We start from the raw sequence: 25,696 nt of genomic DNA, 5'->3' as shown, positions 1-25,696 counted from the left end.
AGGGTGCACCTTATGCAATTCAAGATTTTGCATCGATTCTTTTAGACCCCCTCTAGATTGTATAGGCGATGCCAGTCAGAAGATGGGGACACAACCCATGTTTTTTGGTGGTGTGTTAAGATCCAACAATTTCGGTTGAGGGTTCAGAGTTTTATGTGTGACGTATTGGGCACTCAAATTTCATTTTGGCCCAGACTCTGTAATTTAGGCGATGGGGTGGTTATTAATATAGGGGATAAATACATAAAACATTGGGTACTAGCTATTGTCATGATCGGCAGACAAGTCATTCTTAGGGGCTGGAAGTCAGCTGGAGTGCCCTCATTTCAAGAGTGGTACACAGAGATGGGCAGGGCAGCTATTTGGCCTTTTTGGAAGGCTCTCGGGGAGGGGCAGTGGAGAGAGATGTGTAATATTAAATGTGTGTGATTATTGTAATTTTTTAATATATATATATATATGTTTTGTTTTGATTTTTGTGTATACTATTGCTTTGACCACAGGGATATCTGTTGAGGGTCAAGGTGGTGTTGGGGATTGGGAGCGGGAAAGGGAATAATGGGGGTTGACAGTTGATTCTGTGTATATATGTTTTGCTTTTCTGTTTCATTTATGTGAATCAATAAATGTGTTAATCGGACAAAAGAATTCAACATGATAAAATAATATTTATTAAAAGAAGGTTTAAGGGAACACAAGGAGTGGTTATGTTGGCTATTGGCTCAAATCTACACAAAACCAAGTGTCAAAAAAAAAAAAAAAAAAAAACATTTAAATCTAGTATTGAATTGCTGTTAATTCACAATACTATTAAATAGCTACATTTTAGCCTTTTTTAAGATTTGTGCATTTCAATTTTGTAACAAAATTCCATCCAAATGTGATGTTTAACAAAATGACATTAAATAAAACTTAGAATAGTTAGGCTTATTTCATTTCATTTAATTAAATTTAAATTTAATAACATTTAATTATTAAATTAAGTTAATTTCATTGACTTCCCGAAGGAAACTTACGTCTACGCGCATCGCGGACGCGCACCTGTTTGTCGATGTTCCAGCCTCTCTGACGCGCAGAGCTACAGTTACTGAAAACATTCAGTTTGTTCCGGGACGAGGTTTTTAATTAGGCAAGGCTGGAAGTCAGTGAGTTCGCACGAAGAAGGCAACGACAGAGGAAATTCTTGCGCCATTGGTAAGTGGAGAAGTGTTTAGTTGGACACTTGAGAAGATTTGGTATGTTTGATTTGTTCTGCACAGCAAATCAGACACCTATAGGGGCCGTTCAGACCGAACGCGCTGTGTAAAATAAAGCTAGACGCAGTGCGACGAATAGAACAGAACGAGAATGTGTCGAGACGCCTTTTTAAAAAAGTTAAAATTCACTATATATCCATATAATTGAACAGTTTTTCAAAATAGCGCAGACGGACTGAAAACACGTTCGGTGTGAACGGCCCCTTAGTTCGCTCTGCGCTTCTCTGCACTGTTTGGTTGTGTTTGACTTTAGATTCTCAGGACATTACTTCTCTTTGAGCAACATTGAGAGTTTCTTAGTATTATGTACTAAAGTGTTTTGCCTCAACACTTGCTTTATTCACTCTGTATTTGCCTATATGAATTTAATCTTTGTATATTTTTTTTCCTCGTGTAAAACTGTTTTTAGTGGTTTGCATTCACATGCGTTTCAGTACATTTATAAGGCTCTTTCGAATTGTAATGTTGGAAAAATTATTAAGATAATAAGTCAATTGTATGTTAGTCAGTGTCTTACATTTGCAACACCTTTCAAATCCTTGAAATCTTTATCAGGAGTTGTAGGAAGGTCCATTCTTTGCGTTGTTCCTTTTAAACCTCTCAGTATTCCCGTTAAACATTTAAAGAATGAGGAAAAGTTGGACACCAAGGGTCGATTTGTTCTGTAGGATATACACACCAAACCAGTTTTAATTGAAGGTTGCTTGGATAATTTGTTTTTGTCCCTTTTTCCTCACACCTTTATTGAGGTCAAATGATACTTAAGAGACTCTTGGGTGCTATTGAGTAGCCTATAATAACCATCATAAGTAGACCATACATCATTTTAAAAAGTAGGTTTGCTAAAGATCTCCACCCATGGCTGTGTGTCGTTAAAGGGCGGCAACTCTTTCGTTGTTTTCCTACTTTCCTGATGACGTTCCACTGCTTGGGGCATTTTCCCTGGCAATGCTGCCCTTTAGCTATTTAATCTCAAACATCATACATTGTATTATCTTACTGTCAACAATTTCACAAGCAACAAATCAAAACAGGGTTCTCATGCTCTCTGGCCCACGTCTTCCCATGCATCACAACATTATTTCTTTAATTTGGTCCATTCAGTAAGAACATTATGAGAAAAATCCACATGTATAGTATAAAAAATCACCTCAGTTTTTGCCAAATGCATATGCTTATTTGCCTTTGAAAAGATTTAATAATCCAAAAATGCGTATGATTTACGGCTTTAAAGTGACATTAATGTGTCCAATCTGAGCTCTGTGTGATAGATACTGAGATGGGGAAATCTCTGCTTGCCTGCTGTGGTATTGACATTGCATAGCTGACTAAGTTGCATGTTGATCTACACATCTCAGGATGTTCTTGTGCCTTGCTTAATTACTCGTGTCCTGCAGAGCTGTGTGAGGAGCTTCTGACAGGCTGGCACTAACAGCCACACTTGCATGGAAGTATTGAGAAAGGTTATTGCCTCTATTTGTCATTTCAGCCTTTAATCCAGGACTCTACCTGTTTTTTTTTTGTTGTTGTTGTTGTTGTTGTTATTTTTTTTGTAATTGTTGCACTATATATATTTGTCTCTTCTCTGATGACCCATATTTGGTTTTAGGCGAGTTCTTTATTATCGTAGGTCTCTAATACAGTAGCTTCTTATTTAGTGATACTGGTACTCTACTCTGTAAACTGTTCTACTGTATGTGGTCTTACAAGTTTCTGTAATCTGCATGTTTGTTGACTTATGAACTATTCTGTTGACTTTATACATCCAGACCCATTTGGTTGTTTCTGTGTTTCTAAGAAGCCAGGTTAGACACTTGAGGATGGTGCAGAACTTGGAGATCACCGTATCCTTGCTGACGGACTCGGAGCAAGATTTCATTCTAGAAGTCTTACGGCGGGATGAGGAACTGAGGCGCTTGGAGGAGGAGCGCGTGAAGTAAGCGCAGGGTCCCTGTAGCCCCGATAAGAATTCATCAAATTAGGAAAATATTTGAAGTATTTACTCTAATTTCAAAACTGTTCCAGTCATAAGTTTAGACACATACTCTCTTTTCTTGTCTTCATAATAGTAATTGGTTTCAAGCATTTTAAGGGATAGTTCACCAAACAAATGAAAATTCTGTAATAATTTACTCACCCAAAATAAGGGTGAGAAAGTGATGACAGGTAATTAATTTTGGGAGAACTATCCCTTGAAGCAAAAGCCTCTTGATCAAAAGCTTTAGATGATGAGAAACAGATTCAGTCAGGTGTGTCCAAACTTTGACTTGTGCTTTGAATCATCTGTGTACATTCATGCATTTAAAGTTATATGTTGATCTAAAGTCTAGACATATTGATCTAAAATTGTCTGTCAGATAAACATAGAATTCTGGAGATTAGATAAAGGCTTTTTTGTGTACTCTCAGGAGGCTAAAAGCTGAGTTGCTGGTAATCCGAAGAAAGGGTGCCAAACGTGGCAGTGGGAAATATAGTGAACGCAGCTGCGGCCGCTGCCAGGAACCCATGGGTCTTCTGGCCCGTGGTAGCCAGTGTAGAGCTTGCAAACATCACATTTGCAGAAAATGTCAATCCATTCGATCCAATGGGTCTTGCATGTGCACAGTGTGTACCAAAGAGATGTAAGTTCGGCCATCCCTCTGTTTGGCCTCCGTCCATTTAGAAACCTTACTATTAAGAGGCACATTGGACTGGAAAATGAAGCCTTTGCTTAATGGAAAAGGTTAATGTTCATCAGAAACTCAACTTCAGTGTTGATGTTTTTTTTCCCCCCAGAGATCTTAAGATGAGCACTGGAGATTGGTTCTACGACGAGAAGGTTAACCGCTTCTCTACAGCTCCTGGACACAACTTAGTCCGAGTTTCCCTCAGGAAGAGGTCTCAGAGTAAGTGCAGGAAGCAGATGCCAGACAGTCTGATAGAGCAGTGTGAACATGCACTCATTGTTTATATAAATATATATATACACACACTACCGGTCAAAAGTTTTGAAACACTTGACTGAAATGTTTTTCATGATCTTAAAAATCTTTTGATCTGAAGGCGTATGCTTAAATGTTTGAAATTAGTTTTGTAGGCAAAAATATAATTGTGCCACCATATTAATTTATTTCATTATAAAACTCAAATTTAATTAAAAAAAAACAAGTTTTTGAAATTGATGACTTGGACCAAATAATAAAGAAAAGCAGCCAGTAAGTGCCCAACATAAATGGGAACTCCTCCAATACTGTTTAAAAAGCATCTCAGGGTGATACCTCAAGAAGTTGGTTGAGAAAATGTCAAGAGTACATGTCTGCAAATTCTAGGCAAAGGGTGACTACTTGACTAAGATGCTAAAATATAATACAGTTTTGATTTATTTTAGATTTTGTTTAGTCACAACATAATTCCCATAGTTCCATTTATGTTATTCCATAGTTTTGATGACTTTACTATTATTCTAAAATGTGAAAAAAAAAGTGTTTCAAAACTTTTGACCGGTAATGTATATATAGATAGATAGATAAAGAGCGGATGTAGATGGATGTTTTCTTTTTATGTGTACAGAAGAGAGAGGACTTTAATTTAATTTCCAATGGACTAAATTGGTTTTCTATAATCTAGCAAAAAGCTGGTAGTGTTTTGGGTTTAATCATTAAAAAGTGCTGCGTAGCCACTTCCCCATTTTGAAATTTACATCTTTCTGTTCTAGTTAAAAGGCGTGAGACAGCTGGGGAATTTATGTTAAGCAGAATGGAGTTGAATTCCCACCAGGCAGTGCCTGTGCCCAAACCTAGACTGAAGGACGTTGCACTAACAAACGAGAGGTGTCATCAGCACTTCACATTGCATTGATCAAACAATATAATGGTTTTCTTTAAAGTGTTTTAATATTCTTAAAGCCATTTATGCTAAATAATTTTTGCTTATTAAAAATCATACAGGTAAATTCTGCATTATTGTTATGCCAATTTCACAGTGGTTTCAGTGTTTTAGAGTGAGTGTAAGGAATACAGTGCTGTAAGGCTTGCTTTTTACAGAACAAGTATACTTGATCCTGATTCTTTCTCTCAGCTCTCCTCATGAGGTAAATGAGAGACTTGATGTACGAGAGCAGCAGCGTAGTGACACAGAATCAACTGAGAAATCCAGTCTGGGCAGCAACTGCACAGAATCATCCCACAGTACCCCACTAATGCAGAGGTAAGGCCTTATCCAGAGATGAAGGGATCCATGACTTATAAAGGTCCGGTCACAATACACTTTGCACCATTCACTTCCATTCAAACGCATCTGGAGATGGGAGACCTGGCAACGCAAGCTCATGCAAAGAAATTTGGCAATCCGCTGCAGACAAAAGTTTAAGTTTGGTGAACTCTGACCTCAGAATCTGGATGATGAGAAGACTTGACCAATTGAAGATTGAAATGTCACACACTGACCTCTTTGCTCAAAACAAAAAATACATATTTCAAAACTGGAAAGTGAGTAGATGGTATAGTTTAACATTTTGCAATTAATATAATTTGTAATTTGTGCTTTGTTATTTATTAAAACCAAAAGCCCTCATGCATGACATCATATCCGTTGTGCTGTCCAAAATAATTTTGCAACCCTTAACAAAGGGTTAAATTAAACCCTTCAATCATACAAATTTAAAAACAATATCTGTTCATTCACGTGCAAGTTTACACAGAAAAAAAATTAAAGAAAAACATCACATATGGATGCACAAAGTTTTCAGTGTGAGCAGCCCCTTATTTGTTCATTAATGTCTTGTTGATTGCTTATTTTACTATATACCGTACATTGTCATTATTATTTTTATTACCATTACTGGCACTTTTTTTTTTTCTTATTTCTGTCACTGGTTTTATTTCATTGATGCTTTTACAGTGTTGTATGTAACATGCAAATGTATTTTGAAAAAAATAAAAATAAAAAGAGTACTCTATAAAGTACTTTGAAATAAAACTAAACAATAGAATCTAAACTGATGTTGTTGTGTTATATATGTCTGATTTTCTCCTAGAAAAGAGATGACAGCTAAGATCAGCCCAGCAGCCCCCACTGTATCCAGCCTGACAGAACCCACTAGCTCTAACAGCATTTCAAGCTCCACCTCAGCCATTGAAACAGTAAGTGTTTATTCTTCCTTCACCCTGTTTATCCATTTTCCCCCCCTTTTCTAGTTCTGCTCAGTTCAGTTCTCTTTAATTTTCCACTATCCATCCTCCAAAATAAGGCCTCTTTAATTCATCACATGAATTTCTGCTCTGAATCATTGCCTGAAGTTGATGGGATTTTCAAGAAAAGCGTCAGAAGAGTGCACAAACTTTCAGGTGAAGTCATATTATGAATACAGTGTAATGTGTTTTTTATATTTATGGGCATTCATTGCATCCACATACATTTTTTTTTATTGTTTTTATGTAATTAGTTTTAAATGTACAGACACTGTTTTCTCATAGATATTAAACCAGCCTCCACACTTGATTTGCGTGAAGATGGAACAGAGTGTACTGTATCCTCTATAAGAGACAGAAGCAAGTCCGTCCCTGGCCTTAATGCTGTAAGTTAATTCATCAGTAATTTATCCATAAGTCGGAGTATATTATTTGTAGGTGTAATTTAAAATGTGTAGTTGACACATAAAATGTCCATGAGCTTTTTTTTTTTATCAAGATTTTAAGATAAAATCTATATGAATATATAGTAAAGTAACATTTTAGGTGCTGTGACTGGTTACCAGTTCTTTTACATTTTTTGCCATTTTAAACACCTTTTTGCCTTTACTAGTTCATTCTATGTGGTGCCGTGTTGTAACAAATTAAATTTTGAAAGTATTCCAGTCTTTCAATGAATATGAGCTCATGAAAGCTGCTTGCATAATAATTATTGAAGAATTGGCAAAATTCTGTTAAAAATAGTTTTAGATGGAGTCTAGCTTTTGGTATAGTAAATGTCACACACTGCAGGAATTGTCAACTTTGATGTAAACTATCTCCTATTTGGTATGTGACTTACATGTTTTATTAGGATGATGAGGAGGAGGAGGAGGATGATATTGATAACTTGGTGAATATACACAGACAAAAATGTTGTGATAGCTGGGGAACTCTGCAAGGCTCAAGGGTAAACCCCCTTTATACTTCTAATATAATAATTAAACTAATTAATCACACAAAAGTAACTTCTAAGTGATAAAGTAAATAAAACAGAATATTTGACACTTGAATATGCTTGGCTCCACAGACCACTATGGGCAGTACAATGAGTGTGTACAGTGAAGCAGGAGACTATGACAGGGTTGAAGTGAGTGGAGACATTGTCTTCTCTCTCTGCTACGATGATCCCAGTCAGAGCCTGACTATCTTGGTCCGTGAGTGTCGAGGGCTGGCTTATGCTGATGCAGCAAAAAAGAAATGCAACCCGTAAGTGGGCCTCAACACAGTTTGTTTGCCATAAAGTCATTTCCAAGTGATTTCCTGAGATAGCTTCAGTTCCTTTTAGCCTTCCAAGAATAGTATTTTTCCATTTATGAATGACAGCATTGGGGTCCCCTGTTACAGAGGGAAAATCACTCAGTTGAGAGGCCAACTGAACTCCCCTGACTTGTTGATTCCTTTCTCTTGGTCACATTCTCCAGATATGTCAAGGCCTACCTCCTTCCAGACAGAAGCAAGAAGAAAACATCTATCAAACATAACACCATCAACCCCAGTTTTAAGGAAAACCTGAAGGTATTGTTTAATTTGAACTGAAATAATCAGAGATGGCTTGGGAAGATGATCTGAAAAAGTAGTATTATGAATGCACTGATTGTTTAATCATCCAAGCAAAACTACACTATCCATAATAACTCATTTTCATGGCTTGGCACAAGAGAGATAATGTCCATTGAGTAAAACAGGGTTTCCAGTTATTCATGATTTCTTGATTTTAACAGTCATTTCCCAGAGCAAGTTCTCACAGATTAAATAATTTAGAGCCGATCAGAACTAGAAACATCTATATTCTCTATAGAAATGTCCTACCTTTTCTAGACTTAGAAATTAAAATTTTAAAATTCCATCACATTTCCAGGTTTTAAATGATCACAGACACCCTGATAGTAATAATAAAATTACTCTCTCCATAATAACTAATCTTTCATGGCCTGGAATGCGAAAAAGTTCAGACACATACTGTATAGCATGATATAAAAATATAGCATAATAATAAAACCCTTAATTCTCGATGCATTGCTCAAATTAGCATGATATTGACACTGAAGATATGTACACTGTTAACAGTGAGAATGACAGTTAGACAAATATTGATTTTTGTGCTTGCCCCATTTTAATCTAGAGTAAACAACATGTGCTCACACCACGGAAAGACTAAACAAACCTGCCAAAGAATTGGCAAACTCTTACATCGAAAAACATTTTTCCTTTTGACAAGCTGTTACATCATTTTCAATTTCTGTGTACATTAAAGAGATAGTTCCCCTAAAATTTTAAATTCTGTCATGTAGTCACCCTCTTGTTGTTTTAAATGCGTTTGGCTTTCTTTCTTCAGTGTAACACAAAAGGAGATGTTAGGCAGGAAGTTAGCCTCAGTCACCATTAACTTTTCATTGTATCATCCATGCTATGAAAGTTTATGAGACTGAGGCTGTCATTCTGACTAAATTCTCCTTTCAGTGTTCCACTGAAGGAAGAAAGTCAAACAGGTTTAGATCAACAAGAAGGTGAGTAAATATGACAGAATTGATATTTTTAAGTGAACCATCCTGTTAAAGTCTCAGGCCTTCTGCTTCTCCTTTCTTTTAGTATTCTATTAATCACACCCAGCTTCTGACTCGCACACTACAACTCTCAGTTTGGCACTATGACCGTTTTGGCCGCAATGCTTTTCTGGGTGAGGTGGAGATGCCAATGGATGACCATGACATTGACTCTGCCCATGAGGAGTGTATGGTTCTTAGAGAAAAGGTAATAGGCTTCTGTGGAACTGCTGCTTCCGACTTAATCAATGGACAGTGTTTATCTTTGGTGGATTATCTGTGGTTATATCCGTGGTTATCTCTCTTCATAGGAATGTTTTTCTTTAAAAAAATATTTTTCCTTTTTATCTGCTTCATAGGCAGCTACCCCATCAGCACCATCTCTGTTTGATCAATACAAAGGAGAGCTGGTGATTTCACTTAAATATGTCACATCAAATAATGCAAAGAGTGCTAAGGGAAAAGGTAGGGGAAAAGAAGATTGACAGAAATTGTATCTACAGCGTTATATACAGGAGTTAATGGAAACATTGTCTCTCCTCTTCACTGAAGGGAAAAAGACCAGACCTGAGGATGGTGGTGAGCTGCATGTGTTGATCAAAGAGGCCAAAAATCTGACTGCCATGACAGCTGGAGGCACATCTGATTCCTTTGTGAAAGGGTTTGCAAACAGCTGTTTCATTACCTCTACCTAAATGAATTTTTAGAGAAGCATTTTCTTTTCATTTCTGCCAATAATTCTACCCATCAGGTATCTGCTGCCATCGAAGAACAAGTCTTCCTTGAAGAGGAAGACTCAGGTGGTGAAGAAGACACTGAACCCACACTATGACCACACATTTATTTACAAAGTGTTGAGTCTGGAGCAACTGAAGGACATGTGTCTGGAGCTCACTGTCTGGGACAGAGAGGCACTGTCCAGCAACGACTTCCTGGGAGGAGTCCGCCTCAGCTTGGGAGCAGGTAAGGGTAGAGGTTCTTTTGTATGGTTTGTAATCAGTTGCTTGCAAGTCTTTTGATTTGCTATGATTAAGTGGAAATGACCTGAAATGTTCCAGGTTTATTACAAGTTAAGCTCAATTAACTGCTTTTTTGGCATAATGTTGTTTTTCACTAAAAATAAGCCTAAGTACGACTTGTCCCTCCTTATTTTTATAAGTAAAAATCTTGGTCATACAGTAGTAAGACACTTACTATAGAAGTGAATAGGGCCAGTCCATAAATGCAAAAATACACATTGTTTCAAAAGTATGGCCACAGGATGTAAACCTAACATGATTTTATTGTGATTTTATTATCTGTTTCAAGTTACTGTATAACCAAATTAAAACCAAACTTTGTTGTCATGGCAACAAAATCCTGTAATCTATTAGCCATTAGATATACTGTAACTTTAAACAGATAACAATGTTTATTTTAGCGTTTATGAACTAGTCACATACTCTTCTATTTTAAGTGCCTTACTGGAACCATGTTTTTAATAAACAATGGGCGAGTTGAAATTATTTTTTGTGACAGTCAATATAATGCCACAAATGCTGTTAATTGAGCTGAACTTGGAATATTCCTGTAACATTGATTCAATCCTTGGGATTCTCCCATTGAAGACACTAAATTCAGAAAGGTGTAATTGTGAAACTTATCTCAAAGTTTGCATCCAGAGTCTGCTTTTAAATTCAAGCTTTATTAATATTCATAAATCTTGACTTGATAACACACTACCAGTCAAAAGTTTGGACACCTTCTCGTTCTATATTAATATATTCCACATTTTAAAATAGTGGAATTTATGAAAGAACACACATGGAAGTATGGGAATTATGTTTGTAAAACTTTGTAAGAACTAATACTTTTGTGTAGATTACACCTCTGTACGCCCTTGGGCATTCTCTAAACAACTACATAAGATGTCCATTTGGGATGCTGTTTAAACACTACTACAGAAGTTCCAATGTATGCTGTTTACTTGTTCAAAATAATTTAAATTCAAAATATTTTTACTTTTGTAAAGAAATTAATATACAGGCACAATTTATTTTTGTCTAAAACTCATTTCAAGTAAGAGCATAACATGTAAGTCAAGTGTGTCCACACTTTTGACTGGTAGCGTATATCATTAATATTGCAATGTTCTGTGAAGAAGGCCTTTTTTGATCACTTTTTGGAGTGTTTTGCACAGAAAGTAAACTGAAACTTGTTGCACAGTGACTGTGAAGGAGGGAAAGGAAGAGCGGGTGGCAGACTCGACGGGGGAGGAGATCTCACTGTGGCAGAAGATGATACAGTATCCAGACTGTTGGGCAGAGGCCACTCTTCCATTGCGCTCATCCATGGGAAGGGGCAAGTAAGGACATGGCCATATTCCCACACTCGGGCCTTATCAAGACAGGGGGTACACATTTCAAACAAAGAATGTTTTGTGTTGTTACAGTTGTGCAATGTGAGAACATTAAAAGATTGGTGTGATTCATTAAAGAAAGGATTTTTTAAAGTTTTAAGATGTGATGTGGAAATTTGCAGTATGGACTATATTTACATCCTATAAATGATGCAGCTGAATGGCTGTCTTCAAATACAACATTGTTTGAAATTCTGTTCTTAAAAATGCAAGTTTATACACAGTAAATATTTAGTTTGAACTCATAACACTGTTTTTAAATGTACACTTGATGTATTGCCCATTGTTGTTTTTGTATTTTGTTCTTAACACCACTCAGCAAAGCTTTACATATTGATTTACATACATCATCATCATCATGCTGTAGTTTAGTCCACCTATGTGAGCAACTTATTTTAGGAGCTACATGATCAGCATTTAATAAATATTAAATATTTTCAACAATCCATGTTGTGTGCTGTGCACTAGATTATTAAGAATTGTCACCCCATTTTGCAATTGTCCACATTCAGAAAAATCTGTTCATGACTAAATCACTACATCCAGTTTTGATTCTCTGCTAATAATCCCACAATATGTTATTTTTAAATTAGTGCTTGTCTTGGAAACAGGCTCTTGGAGTGCATGCATCCAGATAACCTATTGCTATAATTTCACCTCTGACATTCATATAGTAAAAACAAATTCAATTTTGCATCTAAAGCAGAAGTAGTTAATCTCTTTTGCAGTAAATCCCTGCTGCATTGATTCATGAATTTCAGACATAGGTCAGTCACAGAAGTCCTTGTTCATTTCCAGTCTCTCGCGCTCCTCCTCTGTAAGGAGGTACTCCTCTATGTATGTGTAGAGCTCATCAGAGGTGGTGGGGTTAACAAAACGCTCCCGATCCACACCGTATTCATCTAGCAGCACCATGGTGAAATATGCTGTAGAGATATGCAGCGCCTGTCTGTTACAAAGAGAAAAAAATCACATACAATGATTAATTTATCACTTTAAAATTGGAAACAAGCATATATAGTGAAGAGCTTCTGGAAAACCATTTCCTTCAATATAGAGTTATTGTTTTGAAAATTTATTTTCCCCAAGATTGTCATATGGCTTTTATCAAAGTAAGACTGGGTCAATATGTCTCCTTCAGAACTTAAAGAACATATGTTTGCCATATTGCAGTTGTTATCTGCTTGTGGGTCATTGACAAATAAGGTTGTCTGAGGTGATAAAAAATGAGAAATATTTTTAAAATCTAGCTTAGAACACATCAAATTTGTAGAAATGTAATGTTCTTTTCCAAGTTGTTTGGAAAAGACTTAAAAAAAAAAAAATATATATATATATATATATATATATATATATATATATATATATATATATATATTTATTTATTGTATAAAATGCTATAAATGTTTTTTTACAAACAAACAAAGAAACAAACAAACAAACATAGATGATGCTGGCACGAGTAGTTATTACTATTATTTCTAAAAAAAAATAAATAAATAAAAATAAAAAAAAAACCTTTGAAAAACCATTGTCCACCAAATCAAAGTCATGTGTTTTACCCAACATGTAGGTTGCCATTTTTTGCCATGTGAAAAAAAGAGGACTTCTTTAGACTATCAAGATGTTTAAATAAGTTATTTTCAAGTCATATGTTGTAACCCTGAGAAAAATGATTTTTTTTTGACTGTTTATGTAAAAAAAAAAAAAAAAAAAAAAAATATATATATATATATATATATATATATATATATATATATATATATATATGTATGTATGTATGTATATGTAATAATATTTGTAAAAAAAAATAAAATACCTTGAAAAACATGATGATATACTGCATACTGTATATTTAAAATGTCATGTGGTGTAACCATCAAGTATTATAATACTTTCCTTGCACCTTAAAGGTGCTATATGTAAGATTGACAACAAGCATTTGAAATGGGTACTGCAGTCCAAATTCAAAATATTGGAGAATTGTCTGCCCCGCCCCAGACTCAAAGCTCATGCAGGTTGCCAGAATTGGCCAACTCAGCATCCGTTTTAAAGGATTTCTGGGCTTTAAGCTGTCTCCATCTTCCAAAGGCATCTCCAATATTTATCCTTGAACACAACTTAATAATTAATTTCAAAAAGGGGTACACCATATGACCTGAAAAAAAATTTGCCTTTTCATAAAAATGAAAATATAGGCTAATAATCAATATATCAGATTTTTTTTTTCACACAGTCTTGAGGGTCTAAAGGAGTCATCTGGTTATGTTTGTTTGTTTGTTTCACATGACAAAAAAATGACAACCTACATGTAGGTCACACATGACTTTGATTTGGTGGACAAAAGTTTTTCATTGATTTAAAAACAAAACACATTTTTAAGAAAAAATAAAAGATTATTCTGCACTGCTCGTGTCAACATCTGTTTGTTTGTTTCTTATTACTGTCTCTAGATCAGGGGTTGGCACAGCCATTGACCATGAAAATAAAAAATGGCACTCCATGTCAAAAAGGTTGCCGACCCCTGCTCTAGATGGTAATTGTTTCATGTGAACTGTATTTTTAATGTATTTTTGAATAAGCTGGATCTGGACAAAAAATAAGTGTCATGTCATTGACTCTTGTATGGCACAAGTCTGTAAATACAACAGTTAAGTACATGGTAAATACTGCTGTAGATTTTTAGAAAGTTACCTAAGACCCTCTATAGCCTCGGGCTCTAGGTGTTGTTTTTTGATGCGCCCCACTGCACGAGGTGCCGTTCCTAATAGCTCGATCACTGTCACATGTCGCAGATCCAGACCACATCCAGCCCTCTGGGTCATAAAAATCACACACAATCTTACAGTTGTGTATTGCAATAATTAAAACTCTTCTGTCTTGCCATATTTTTGCTTTAGAGTTTATATCTGACCAACCTGCAGCATCATGTTCTGAAGCTTGTAGTACTGGTTAGCGTTATCTGGTGTAGACACAACGAGAAGCCTTCTCTTTTCATAAAACTGGTCAAGTAGAGCACCTGCAGACCTGACGTCTGTTTTTATGTTCATTACTATAAGAAAAAGCACACGTTTCTTGCAGCAATTAGTGAAAACAATTGAATCTACAATTAAAACAAGTCATGTAAAAAAGGCGTCATAGAAATAATCAAATGTTAAAAAAAGGGACATTTTCATTATTAATTAACCCTCATGTCATTCAGAACTAGTATTACTTTTTGTTATTTTTTTAACACAAAAGCTGAGTTTTTGAAGAATACAAAATCTCAGAAATCTTTAAAACAAAAAGATTGATCAAAAATTGACATATTTTAATAAGTGAATTCATGTACACATAACCGATACTCACGTACACACTCTGCTGCTTTATCAGACCAGCTACGGTTAAGTTGACAAACACGTGTGGAAAATCCTGCCCTCTCATAGCCAGGCTCACAATGGTATTCACATATAGCCCCATAATTATTGCCATCAGATGAACAGCTCAGATATCCATGCATAGGCGGCTTCAGCTTTGGACACCGTCTCACTGAGGGAATGGAAATATCAATTGAAGAAATATATACCTTGGTTAGTGTAAAGAAAGTGTACCTTACCAGATCTAGAGTAGGATTTACAGAAGGATATTAAAACTTGTAGTAATATAGAACCTTGTTTTTTTTTTTTTTTACTAGTTGCAATGGAGTAATATTATTTCTAGATTATGCTCTGAAATAGAACCCAATTAGAATTCTATGCTTTCTCTACATTCCCTTTCACAAACTTTCTTCCAAAAATGAAAATGTTGTCATAATTTACTCATCTTCATAAAGGTTTATTGCTTGAAACAATGCAAGTTCTTTGGTTGCACTTATGAACGGCAAACGGACCTCAAGATTTTCAATGAAAAAATTACATACATTTTGGGTTGTTTCTCACCAAAACCTATCGTATGCCCTTCAATAGTCTTGGAATATGACATTGGAGTTGCTATGATTTTAAGCTCTAAACTGCCATTTTATTGAGCAGACGGACTGAGATATTTATTAAATCTGCATTAGAAAGAAGTCATATGAGTTTGGGGTGACATGAGGGTGAATAAATTATGACTGAATTTTCATTTTTGGCTGAACTATTCCTCTAACTTACCTTCAATACGCACAGTAAATTTGCAAATTGCTGAGTTGCGAGCCTGGTCGTAGGCTTTATATCGAATTACATGAATTCCTTCAGGAAAGTCAGATCCAGACTCCAGTCCACTTCGTAAGACCCTGATGAGGGATGAAAGGAAATTGTTAGTCTATAGGCTGCCTTTAAGACATAGAGAGAGTTGGGTGGCTTTCATACAATGTGACACACATACTGTAGTGCTCTGTCAGCTGTATCCTTGGCAACAGGGCGGTCCCAGGACACCCTGGCTGTTAGTTTTCCTGGTTCTGCTACTTTCACTCTGGACAAAGGACATTTCAGTATGGGGGGGTCATGATCTGAAACAATGCAAAAGTTGACCTGGAGAATGAAAATTGACCTAAACAATGAATCTTCTAAACTCCTGCACAACATCAGATTTTAATATAGGAATCTAAGATTTTACTTTACCTGCACAAGTTGGTTCTGTGCCACTCCATTTTCCATCTTCTTGGCACATACGATAGCGATCTCCCTCGATCTGGTAGCCTACATAGCAGGTGTAGTCACACCTGGAGTCTGCCACAAAGCCATGGGTACAACTATATGTGCTGTGGTCAATCAGAGGCAGAACATGGCAGCGCACCTCTGAGAGATTCAGACATAATATAAACAGTAAAACACATGGTTCATGCAAGGATAGATTTTGCCCAGTACTCTGAAGCACCTGGCTAATTACAAGGTGTTTTATGACACCTTTTATCTAATTTAAGTATACTTACTTCGACAAAGAGCAGTTCCAGACCATCGGCGGTTGGGCATGCATTGCACTGATGACCGGCCCAGCAGTTTATGTCCTCGATCGCATGAGAGCAAACAGCGGGTTCCAAGTGTGCTTTGGTGATGCCTGCCTCGAGGAGAAGAACAAGCTGCCTCCCCATTGGCTAGCTTAAATGTGTGGCACCACTGTGGATCTGATGGGAAAATGGTTTGAAAATAACTGTTGCATTTTACTGTTAATCGTAATGTGCAAAATTTGTGAGCTATCATCACTACTTACGTTTGTAGTCCAAATGAGGGGTGTTGTAAGTCTCTTCCCCATGCACAACTTCATTATTGTCATGGTAAGTCGACCCAGAGCCTGAGTGCAAACATAAAATGTATGAATTTATGTACCTTCATGCAGGGTGCAACAGAAGGAATTGTTTTGGTAGACCCGGTAGGGCAAGTAGTTCAGATTTGTACTTTTTAAAAACATTTTTACTGCCCCATCACAAAAATTATTTAAAAAATAAATAAATAAATAAATAAAAAAGTGTTTAGCCTATTTTTAATATTTATGCATTTCAAATTCATAACAAATTCAATCATATTGAACCGTGTAATGTTTAACAAAAATGAACTCAATAAAATGTTAAATATTTAGTTTTTTAAAATTATTTTATTAAAGATTACTCAATTCAGTTTGATGGAATTGTGTTTGAAATTGAAATGTGTAAATCTGCACAAGGTTTTTAATTTACAATAATTGCTAGAATTTATACAGCTATAATGTAAATCTATGACAGCAAAATTGATACACCTCTTTTGTACTGGACAACAATGGCATAAAATGCAAAACATTACTAATTGGTTTGTAATTTTTAATCCATTATTGGGCCAGTATCACTGTAAAGATTAAAAGATACTCAAGGCACAATTTGGGGTTTCAGTTCTCAGAGAAACTTTAGCATCTACAAGAACACTAGACACTGTTAATGGTTTCTTTAATAACCCTATCATAAGGGTGCCATAAGGTTTTAGGCACTAGAACTTCTGTATATCTTGAGACATAATATAAACCCTTGAGTATATAAATAGGATTTGAAGCTCCTTTAAAGGTTTCTGGTGGATCTCCAGAGGGTTCTGCCAAATGGTGCCTCGAGTATCTTTTAATTTTTGGAGTATGGGCCACCCTTATTGTCAAACCTTGATCATTATTTCCAAAAACCTTCTAAAAGTGACCTTATAAGCCTCCAAGTGTTCAAAATAATTCTGAGTCAAAACATTGGCAAGCATATCACAGCAGCAAACTTGCTTCATCATCAGTATCTTGTGGCCTCAGTGGTAGAGAAAAAGATCCCCAAGCACCCCTGTTTTTTTTTTGTTTTTTTTTCAATGCAGCACAACCACCATCATCATTCTTTCCTCTCACACACGCTTTTCCGGTTTCACATACATAAACCTCTTTAAAGCTCTTTGGGAAAGCTTTCTGTCTATAACCATGAGAGTTTTTCAGTATATTTTTCGAGAGAAAATATACTGAAAAGAATGTTAAAGTGAACATGAAAAGCAAACAAAGTTAAATATGCATCTGCTTCAAGTGAAATCTAGGACAAAACTGTTTCAACTAATGGCAAGCTAAATTTGCCAAAAGCTTCTGCTCTCTGCACACAGAAACTGAACAAATTACAGCCATGTTTCAGAAGGCAATTGCTGGCATTTACAGTATTGGCCAAAAATATTGGCACCCTTGGTAAATATGAGCAAAGAAGGCTGGGAAAAATATGTCTTTGTTCTTTATCCTTTGGATCTTTCATTCAAAATATTCACAAAAATCGAACCTTTAATTGAAAGTTGGGAAAAATCTCATAAATAAATATTTTTCTTCAAAACACGTTTGCCACAATTATTGGCACCCCTTGAAATTCTTGTGAGTAAAATATATCTGAAGTATATTCCCATTCATATTTGACATGTTTTAGTACACCTGGGTGACAAGGAACATTAAATTGTTCAGCCATGATTTCCTGTTTCACAGGGGTATATATATGAGGTAACACACAGGCCAAATTCACTTAGTCATCCATCACAATGGGTAAGACCAAAGAATAAAGTTATGATGTGCAGCAAAAGGTTGTTGAGCTTCACAAAATGGGAATTGGCTATAAGAAAATAGCTAAAGTATTGAAAATACCCATTTCCACCATCATGGCAATAATTAAGAAGTGACAGTCAACTGGAGATATTACAAATCAGCCTGAAAGAGGATGTGTGTCTATTGTCTCTATGCACGGTGAGGAGGATGGTTTGAGTGGCCAAAAATTCTCCAAGGATCACAGCTGGAGAATTGCAGGAATTAGTTCAGTCTCGGGGTCAAAAGTCTCCAAAACTACAATCAGACATCACCTACATCACAACTTGTTTGGGAGGGTTTCAAGAGAAATGCCTCTGCTCTGATCCAACAACAAACTCAAGCATCTTCAGTTTGCCAGACACTACTGGAACTTCAAATGGGACTGGGTTCTATGGTCAGATAAAACAAAAACAGAGCTTTTTGGCAGTAAACACCAGAGATGGGTTTGGTGCCCACAGAGAGGTAGCCATATGGAAAAGTACCTCATGCCCACGGTTAAATATGGTGGTGGATCTTTAATGTTGTGGGGCTGTTTTTATGCCAGAGGTCCTAGACATCTTGTTTGGATACATGGCATCATGGACTCTATCAAATACCAACTATTTGTTGGTAAAACAAATACCAACAAAACTCAGCCAGAAAGCTTAAAATGGGTTGTGGTTGGATCATCCAGAAGGAAAATGATCCAAAACACACATAAACATCAACACAAAAATGGTTCACTGACCACAAAATCAAGGTTCTGCCATGGCCATTCCAGTCCCCTGGCCTGAACCCCATAGAAAACCTGTGGGGTGAACTGAAGAGGAGAGACCACCAGTGTAGACCTCTGAATTTGAAGGATCTGGAGAGATTCTGTATGGAGGAATGGTCTCAGATCTCTTGCCATGTGTTCTCCAACCTCATTATAGGAGAGTACTCAGAGCTGTTATCTTGGCAAAGGGAGGATGCACAAAGTATTGAATACAAGGGTGCCAATAATTGTGTCACACATATATTTGACAAAAATATTTGCTTTTTGATAAAACTTGTGTTGTGTTTGGAATTGTTTGATAACTATTTGAGGATAGATTTTTGTGAATATTTTGAATGAAAGACCAAAAGGATAAACAATAAGGATATATTTTTCACAGCCTTCTTATCTCATATTTACCAAGGGTGCCGATATTTTGGCCACAACTGTAAGTGTAATTGCAATATTCAGTCATTTAATGGCTTACATGCTTCTTAAGGAACGGTATAAACATTATAAACATAAACATTTATAAACATAAACAAAAGATGGAGACATATTTGAGCAAAAGAAAAACTGAATCCAAATCACTTATATGGAAAGTGGATACCAGCAGTCTTGTATCATATAAGTCCTAGGAATCTTACTTAAAACAGATTCATTTAACCCTTATGTTCTGTTCGGACATTTTTGTCCGATTTGATCCCTTATATATATATATATATATATATAAAACAAAAATTCTCCATCAGAGGGTTCTGGGGCTTTGTGAATGCTAAATTAAGGTACAACATTGGGTTACAGACACCATTCAACAATAAGGGGAACTCTAAGGCCACCTATAGGCTATACTTGACATTGCTATGAAATTTTTGTCTTGCTTTTTTTGCCCAGCAGATGGCAGGAGTCACTCTCAATGCATGATATATATAGCAGCCATTTCATAAATATTCAACTTTGCTTTTTACTGAATTGAAGGTAACAAAAAAATTGCTTATTTTATATAAAAATGTTAATGGTGACATTTTAGCTAATGTTGTTTTAAATCCATAAAGTCCCCCAACCAAAATGCAAAAATTGTGTTAATAACTATGAAAGTAGTTAGTTTAGAGGTGTGACAATAAAATATGTCAATAAATGTGTTATCGCTTATTTTGAAAAAAAAATAAAAAAAAATAAATAAAAAAAAAACAAAACAGGTTACACAAAAGACTGCTCCAGACATTTTTGTCCAGGTAAAGTACAAGTATTACTCCAATATGAACAGAACACAAGGGTGAAACACAAATCTACAAAGAATAGGCTGACAGCAGCTGTGTGTATGCTCTAAAAGGTTGTAAAATACCAAGACTATGGTTCAATCATCAGAGACTGAGCCAACCGCACTGTTTTACACTAACTGGAAAACATTAGCTGTTCTTAAGGGAGGACTTTCCGATTTGTATAAGGAAAATGTTCATAAACAATTTAATAAATTGTTTAAGATTAATGTTTTAAATATAACATTTAAATATAGAAATGTGAAATGAATGAAAATGTGAAACTATACCTTATATGCGAAACTAAATTATGAAATATAAGCTCTATCATGACAAAAACCACATTTAAGGCTGCTCTGAGGTGGGTTAAATCAGGCTTAATTTAGACTGGCTTTTATGATGCACTGCATATTTACAAATAATTTTATGCAGGCATACAGCAGGATTAACTTGGCTGTGTAAAGACGCTTTAACTGTCTTGCTTTAAAAGGTCAAATTAGGGCCCTGTCACAGCAGGCATTTCCTGGGTCACTGCCGCTTGTAATTACTAAAACGGTTGTATGGTGAACACAGCTTAATAAGAAGTGAACATGTTAATAATATGTTTCCAGCAGCATTAAACTCTTAACGCTTTATAGATTAAACTTAAAAGTACGTTTATGTCTATGCGTTGGGTTAAATTTAGGCACTGGGCTCAAGTCACCAAACGGTACCTGACTAAGGGGCCGTTCACACCAAAAGCGTTTTGCGCCCGTCTTTGAACGTTGCGCTGCCTCTCGCTGTGTTTACAGCGTCTCGCGTAGCAGCACGTTAAAAATAACTTCAACTATTAAAAACGCGTGTCGAGAAACATAGTACATGCGTTCTGCTTCATTCGTTGCGCTGTGACTAGTAGGCCTATTTGAAGCGCAAAAACGCTTTCAGTCTGAACGGCCCCTAAATTCCTCTGGAGTCTGAATCACTTCTGTTCCATGACAAACTACAACTGGAACGCGACTGAGTTACAATGAGGGGGGTTTTCAATCATTAGGTTGAAGAAAAAGGAGAACCATTTCGAAACGCATAATTATTCATAGATATCTTTTAAAGGCTGTATATTTTAGCCTGCTAACAGTGCTACTATATGTGGAGGACTATATGTGGAGGACTAAATATAGGCTATTTAATTAATCCGCAAATGCTATACTTCTCCACTGGCTTCTTTTAGTCTGTAACGACAATGCGAACTCAAACAAAAGCACAGCTGTTTTCTATATAAACCATATAGCTGCGGAGGTATTTCCTGGCTTAATGAAATACGCGAACGCTTCTGGAGGTTTCACGAATCTTAACAGATTTATACAAAAATAAAACTTTTTTGGGTTTTTCAATCCAGGTCATTTTATTGTCACATAAACAAAAGAACATAAAGATGTCTTACCCTCAGTGATATGTCCCAGAGTCTGATATATGATGGACAACTGAACAAGCAGATTAATAAGAATTTTTACCATTGCATTGGCTGCCAGGCAGGCGGATGTGGCTATGAATGTTGACAGCAACTTTTACAGCTAATATCCTGCAATACCTGAGTATCTTGCAGTTACTATCGTTCGGATAACTATCTCAGTGTTGACAGTGTAGTCGCATTAAGAAGTGAATCCCACGCAGTCCGCAAACTACTGGCGCATCTGCCTAATCTCAGCGCAAATTTCTTCCACTATTCATCTCTGCTGGGTATTAAGTACTTGGACGAATGGTGGCGCTGTCGATGCACGAGCCGTTTCTCCTATCGTTATTGAAATTATGAGCAAAGTAGAGAACTTAGTTCTTAATCATTTTAATAATTTAATAATTTGATCATTTCAAAGTGAAATTTCAAGTTTTGAATCACTTTCAATGTGTTATATTTTTTAAATAAATTTATAATTTTATTGTTGATGAACTAAATTGATCAAGAATGACAATAAAGACTTATAATTTTACAAATGACTTTTAATTAAATAAAGGCTGTATTCTTCAAACTTTGTTCATAAAATATAACCCTTAATTTACAAAATAAATAATAATAATAATAATAATAAATAAATAAATCACAGCTGTACAAACCTATAGGCATTCTAGCAGTTAGTTTATTCAGATATTTAGGTGAAGTTTAATTTCATGCTTTCTGCAGCACTTCCTGTAAATGGACGTCACAAACAGCTCAACACCTCAAAACTAAGATTCATGCATCTATTAAACACTTTTTGTAATCATTTACCATCTTATATTGAAAATGTTGCCCATTGTACCATTTTCTTCTTATTTGCTAGTGTAACAGAGTAAAACTTGAAATGTTGGGTAATTTGAAGTTCGTCAAAAAAACAAACAACAAAAGAGGAAATGTTTATTTTCTGTTGGGAAATGTTACTTTTTCAATATAATAATCTAAAGTATCTTTAATGTTCATTTTGTATTTGTTCTGTAAAAAAGACAGTATATTCTGTCCCGTTAATGGACAAAATGCGTCCTCTAGTGGGAGAAGGGGGAACATCCGGTAGAGTTTTCTAGGAACTACCATACATCACGTTTGTCTCAGTCTGAGTTTGGCTGTAAGAGAGACGGCGGGCTGAAATGTTCTCCGCTCCACCAGTACTAAAGAATTAATTCTTTATTTTAATAATTTTACATGTACATGTCTAACCTGTTAAACAAGTGCTTAATGAGCAACTGAAAAGGGATTAGGTGCTAAATGACGCATAGCATTTCAAGATTTCAGTGTTTTCTTTATCAGCTGATTTGAGAATGATATAGGCTAGCTTTGCTAGCGCTGTGCAACATGTGGTTGGAGTGTGCCTGATAAAATAAATGCTTGATTTTTGGAGCGGAGAAGGTGTTTTTGACTGTTTATTCCCCCATTATTGATCTCACAAATCGTGAGCAGATAAAAACAGATATACCAGCTAGGGATGGGCGATACCACTTATTTTCTTTTTGATCCGATACCAATAATTTCAAGTCCAATATCGTTGATATCGATACCAATACCGATACTTCTATTGAACTTTTATTTTTTTTGCGATTTCTTGGGGAAAATTTGGTAATTTAAAATATTATATTTAGTCATTAAGTCATTATTATTATTATTATTTGTGAGTCTAAACAGAAAATTATTAGACTTCTGTTTTGTTTACCCTTACAAAAATTAACCATGGTTTTATTACAGTAACTATAATTTAACCATGGGATTAGTTAAACCATAGTGACCACCAAGGGTGTACTTTCCAGGGGGGAATACTTTGGGATGGATCCGCTCATTCCTAATACCAGCTCAATAAAGAGGATGAACTCAATCTGTGCTTGACTAGTGTCATCATTGACAAGGGACCAGAAAAGAAGGGGTTACACTTGTATCAGAAGTGGCTTTTTACTTTAAAAACTGCAACCCAACAACAAAGCTGTTGACTAATGAGGATGGGATTGGAACCCACATGTGCATAGTACAACTGTGTAGCAGTCCATCACCTCAACCTCTCAGCCACCTTGTCATATGACAAGTCAATTATAGGTGAATTGTGGTGCTTTCCATAAGCCACTATTAATAGTCCAGAGGTTAACCACAATGTGTGTGTGTGTGTGTGCGACAAATTTTCGCCTGTTTCTGCAGATATTAGAGTAGACCCATTAATGAGGTACCAGGAGCTCAGCAGCATTTTGTGCTAGTCCTTCGGTAGAGTTTCTTAGGTAACTTTACAACACGGTCTTCTCCGACAAAGCTCTCAACTGACAAGGATAGGATTTAAACCCAGGCGTGCAGAGCAGAACAGGCTGGCAAGCAGCGCCTTAAACGTGGCCACCTCAATCTAACAATAATGAATTGTGGTGCTTTTCAGTAGCTATTGTGTAACTTTGTTAATTACTTTTCAGCAGGGTGCTCTCCAACAAAAAGGATGTCAACTGATGAGTATGTGTAGTAAGAACAACATTTGAAAAGACAAAATTTATTTAGCTTATTCAGCTGCCCTGCAGAAAGTAAAATGATTCAGAGTCCAACTTGAATTAATGACATTGAAATTTGGCAAATTTGACAGCAAAATTCACCAGACTTAAATGCACGGTGATAAGGGTCAAAGGAATATTCCGGGTTCAATGTAAATTAAGATTAATCTACAGCATTTGTGGTGTTGATTACAACAAAAATTATTTTTCTTTAAAAAATTTGGGTTACAGTGAGGCACTTTAATTTCATAAAAGCATTATATAGCATATTATTTAAGCTGTAAAGTTGTCTAAATTGCCATTTCTACAGTCATTTTAGGGTTTAAAGGTTTGTTGACATCATACACAATGGCAACGAAGTTGTAAAATTGGCTATAATGTTACACAGAAAATGTTAATAAGCGATTTTATCACTAAAATCATGTTTACACGCATACTGTTTATGTTTTGTGGCTATACTTTTGAAGAAGTTAGTATATTAACGTTCAAAAATGGGCCCCTATTCACTTCCATTGTAAGTGCCTCACTGTAGCCCAGATTTGTGTTTTTTTAAAGAAAAGGAGGGGTAAGTCAAAATTAATTTTTGTGGTTATCAATATTATGCCACAAATGCTGTCGATTGAGCTTAACTTGTATTGAACCCAGAATATTGCTTTAATGTAGATGTGTATTATACTCCAAAGTAAAAACAGCATTATTATTATTTAAATCCTTAGGCAAAACCTTCCTGAATTAACATGAGCCACTCTTAACTGTGCTCTGCTTGAGTTTTTGCTTTCTTATTTTATCTTTTAGTTCACTAAATGTAAGTTGACATTCTAATGAACTTCTGATAAACATCTTTAAAATGAGCAGATTTACATTCTAAATCGTAAAAACATGCATGCATACATACATTCTAAAAACATACATCTCCAAGACATCTGAATGTCTTTTTGGCATCCAAGAGAAAACGTCTTATAGATGTATTGCAGATGAGCAAACAGCCTAAAAAAAAATATGTCTTCCAGATGTAATCACACACATCAAATAGAAAAAAGGAAAAGTTCACCCAAAGTTATGAAAATTCTCTCATCGTTTACTCACCCTCATAGATGTGTATGAATTTCTTTCTTCTGCAGAGCACAAATGAAGATTTTTAGAAGAGTATCTCACCTCTGTTCGTCCATACAATGCAAGTGAATGGTGGCCAAAATTTGAAGCTCCGAAAAGCACATAAAGGCAGCATAAGTAATCCATACAACTTCAGTGGTTAAATCCATGTTTTCAGAAGAGATATGATACGTGTGGGTGATAAACAGAAACATATTTTGTATAAATATCAAGACCTTTTTT

General features: G+C 35.8%; 2 protein-coding genes across 3 annotated transcripts; one reads left to right on the top strand and one right to left on the bottom strand.

Moving 5' to 3' along the window:
• Positions 1-1,049: 1,049 nt before the first annotated feature.
• LOC127418245 (synaptotagmin-like protein 4) lies at positions 1,050-11,853 on the top strand. Of its 2 annotated transcripts, none has more exons than XM_051658717.1 (17): positions 1,050-1,194; positions 3,055-3,192; positions 3,665-3,877; positions 4,032-4,141; positions 4,951-5,065; positions 5,313-5,441; positions 6,271-6,376; positions 6,484-6,580; positions 6,710-6,810; positions 7,278-7,373; positions 7,494-7,672; positions 7,888-7,981; positions 9,056-9,217; positions 9,369-9,474; positions 9,562-9,670; positions 9,761-9,972; positions 11,215-11,853. In XM_051658717.1, the coding sequence occupies exons 2-17, from the start codon at positions 3,077-3,079 to the stop codon at positions 11,355-11,357; spliced, it is 2,088 nt and encodes a 695-aa protein (XP_051514677.1). In that variant the 5' UTR covers positions 1,050-1,194; positions 3,055-3,076; the 3' UTR covers positions 11,358-11,853. The 2 variants fall into 2 exon arrangements, with proteins under 2 accessions (XP_051514677.1, XP_051514676.1); XM_051658716.1 differs by having other exon boundaries at positions 1,056-1,194; positions 3,058-3,192.
• On the bottom strand, positions 11,659-22,111 carry srpx2 (sushi-repeat containing protein X-linked 2). Its single transcript, XM_051658718.1, has 10 exons — positions 21,822-22,111; positions 16,574-16,654; positions 16,296-16,487; positions 15,985-16,161; positions 15,749-15,872; positions 15,535-15,656; positions 14,756-14,935; positions 14,326-14,459; positions 14,102-14,223; positions 11,659-12,356 (listed from the first exon to the last, which is right to left on the bottom strand). The coding sequence occupies exons 1-10, from the start codon at positions 21,892-21,894 to the stop codon at positions 12,176-12,178; spliced, it is 1,386 nt and encodes a 461-aa protein (XP_051514678.1). The 5' UTR covers positions 21,895-22,111; the 3' UTR covers positions 11,659-12,175.
• Positions 22,112-25,696: the final 3,585 nt, after the last annotated feature.

The sequence above is a fragment of the Myxocyprinus asiaticus genome, chromosome 27 (genome assembly GCF_019703515.2).
Source record: "Myxocyprinus asiaticus isolate MX2 ecotype Aquarium Trade chromosome 27, UBuf_Myxa_2, whole genome shotgun sequence".
In the NCBI taxonomy this organism is placed as follows: Eukaryota; Metazoa; Chordata; class Actinopteri; order Cypriniformes; family Catostomidae; genus Myxocyprinus; species Myxocyprinus asiaticus.
Note: the sequence above shows the minus strand (reverse complement) of the source record. Positions and strands in the feature narration are given on the sequence as shown.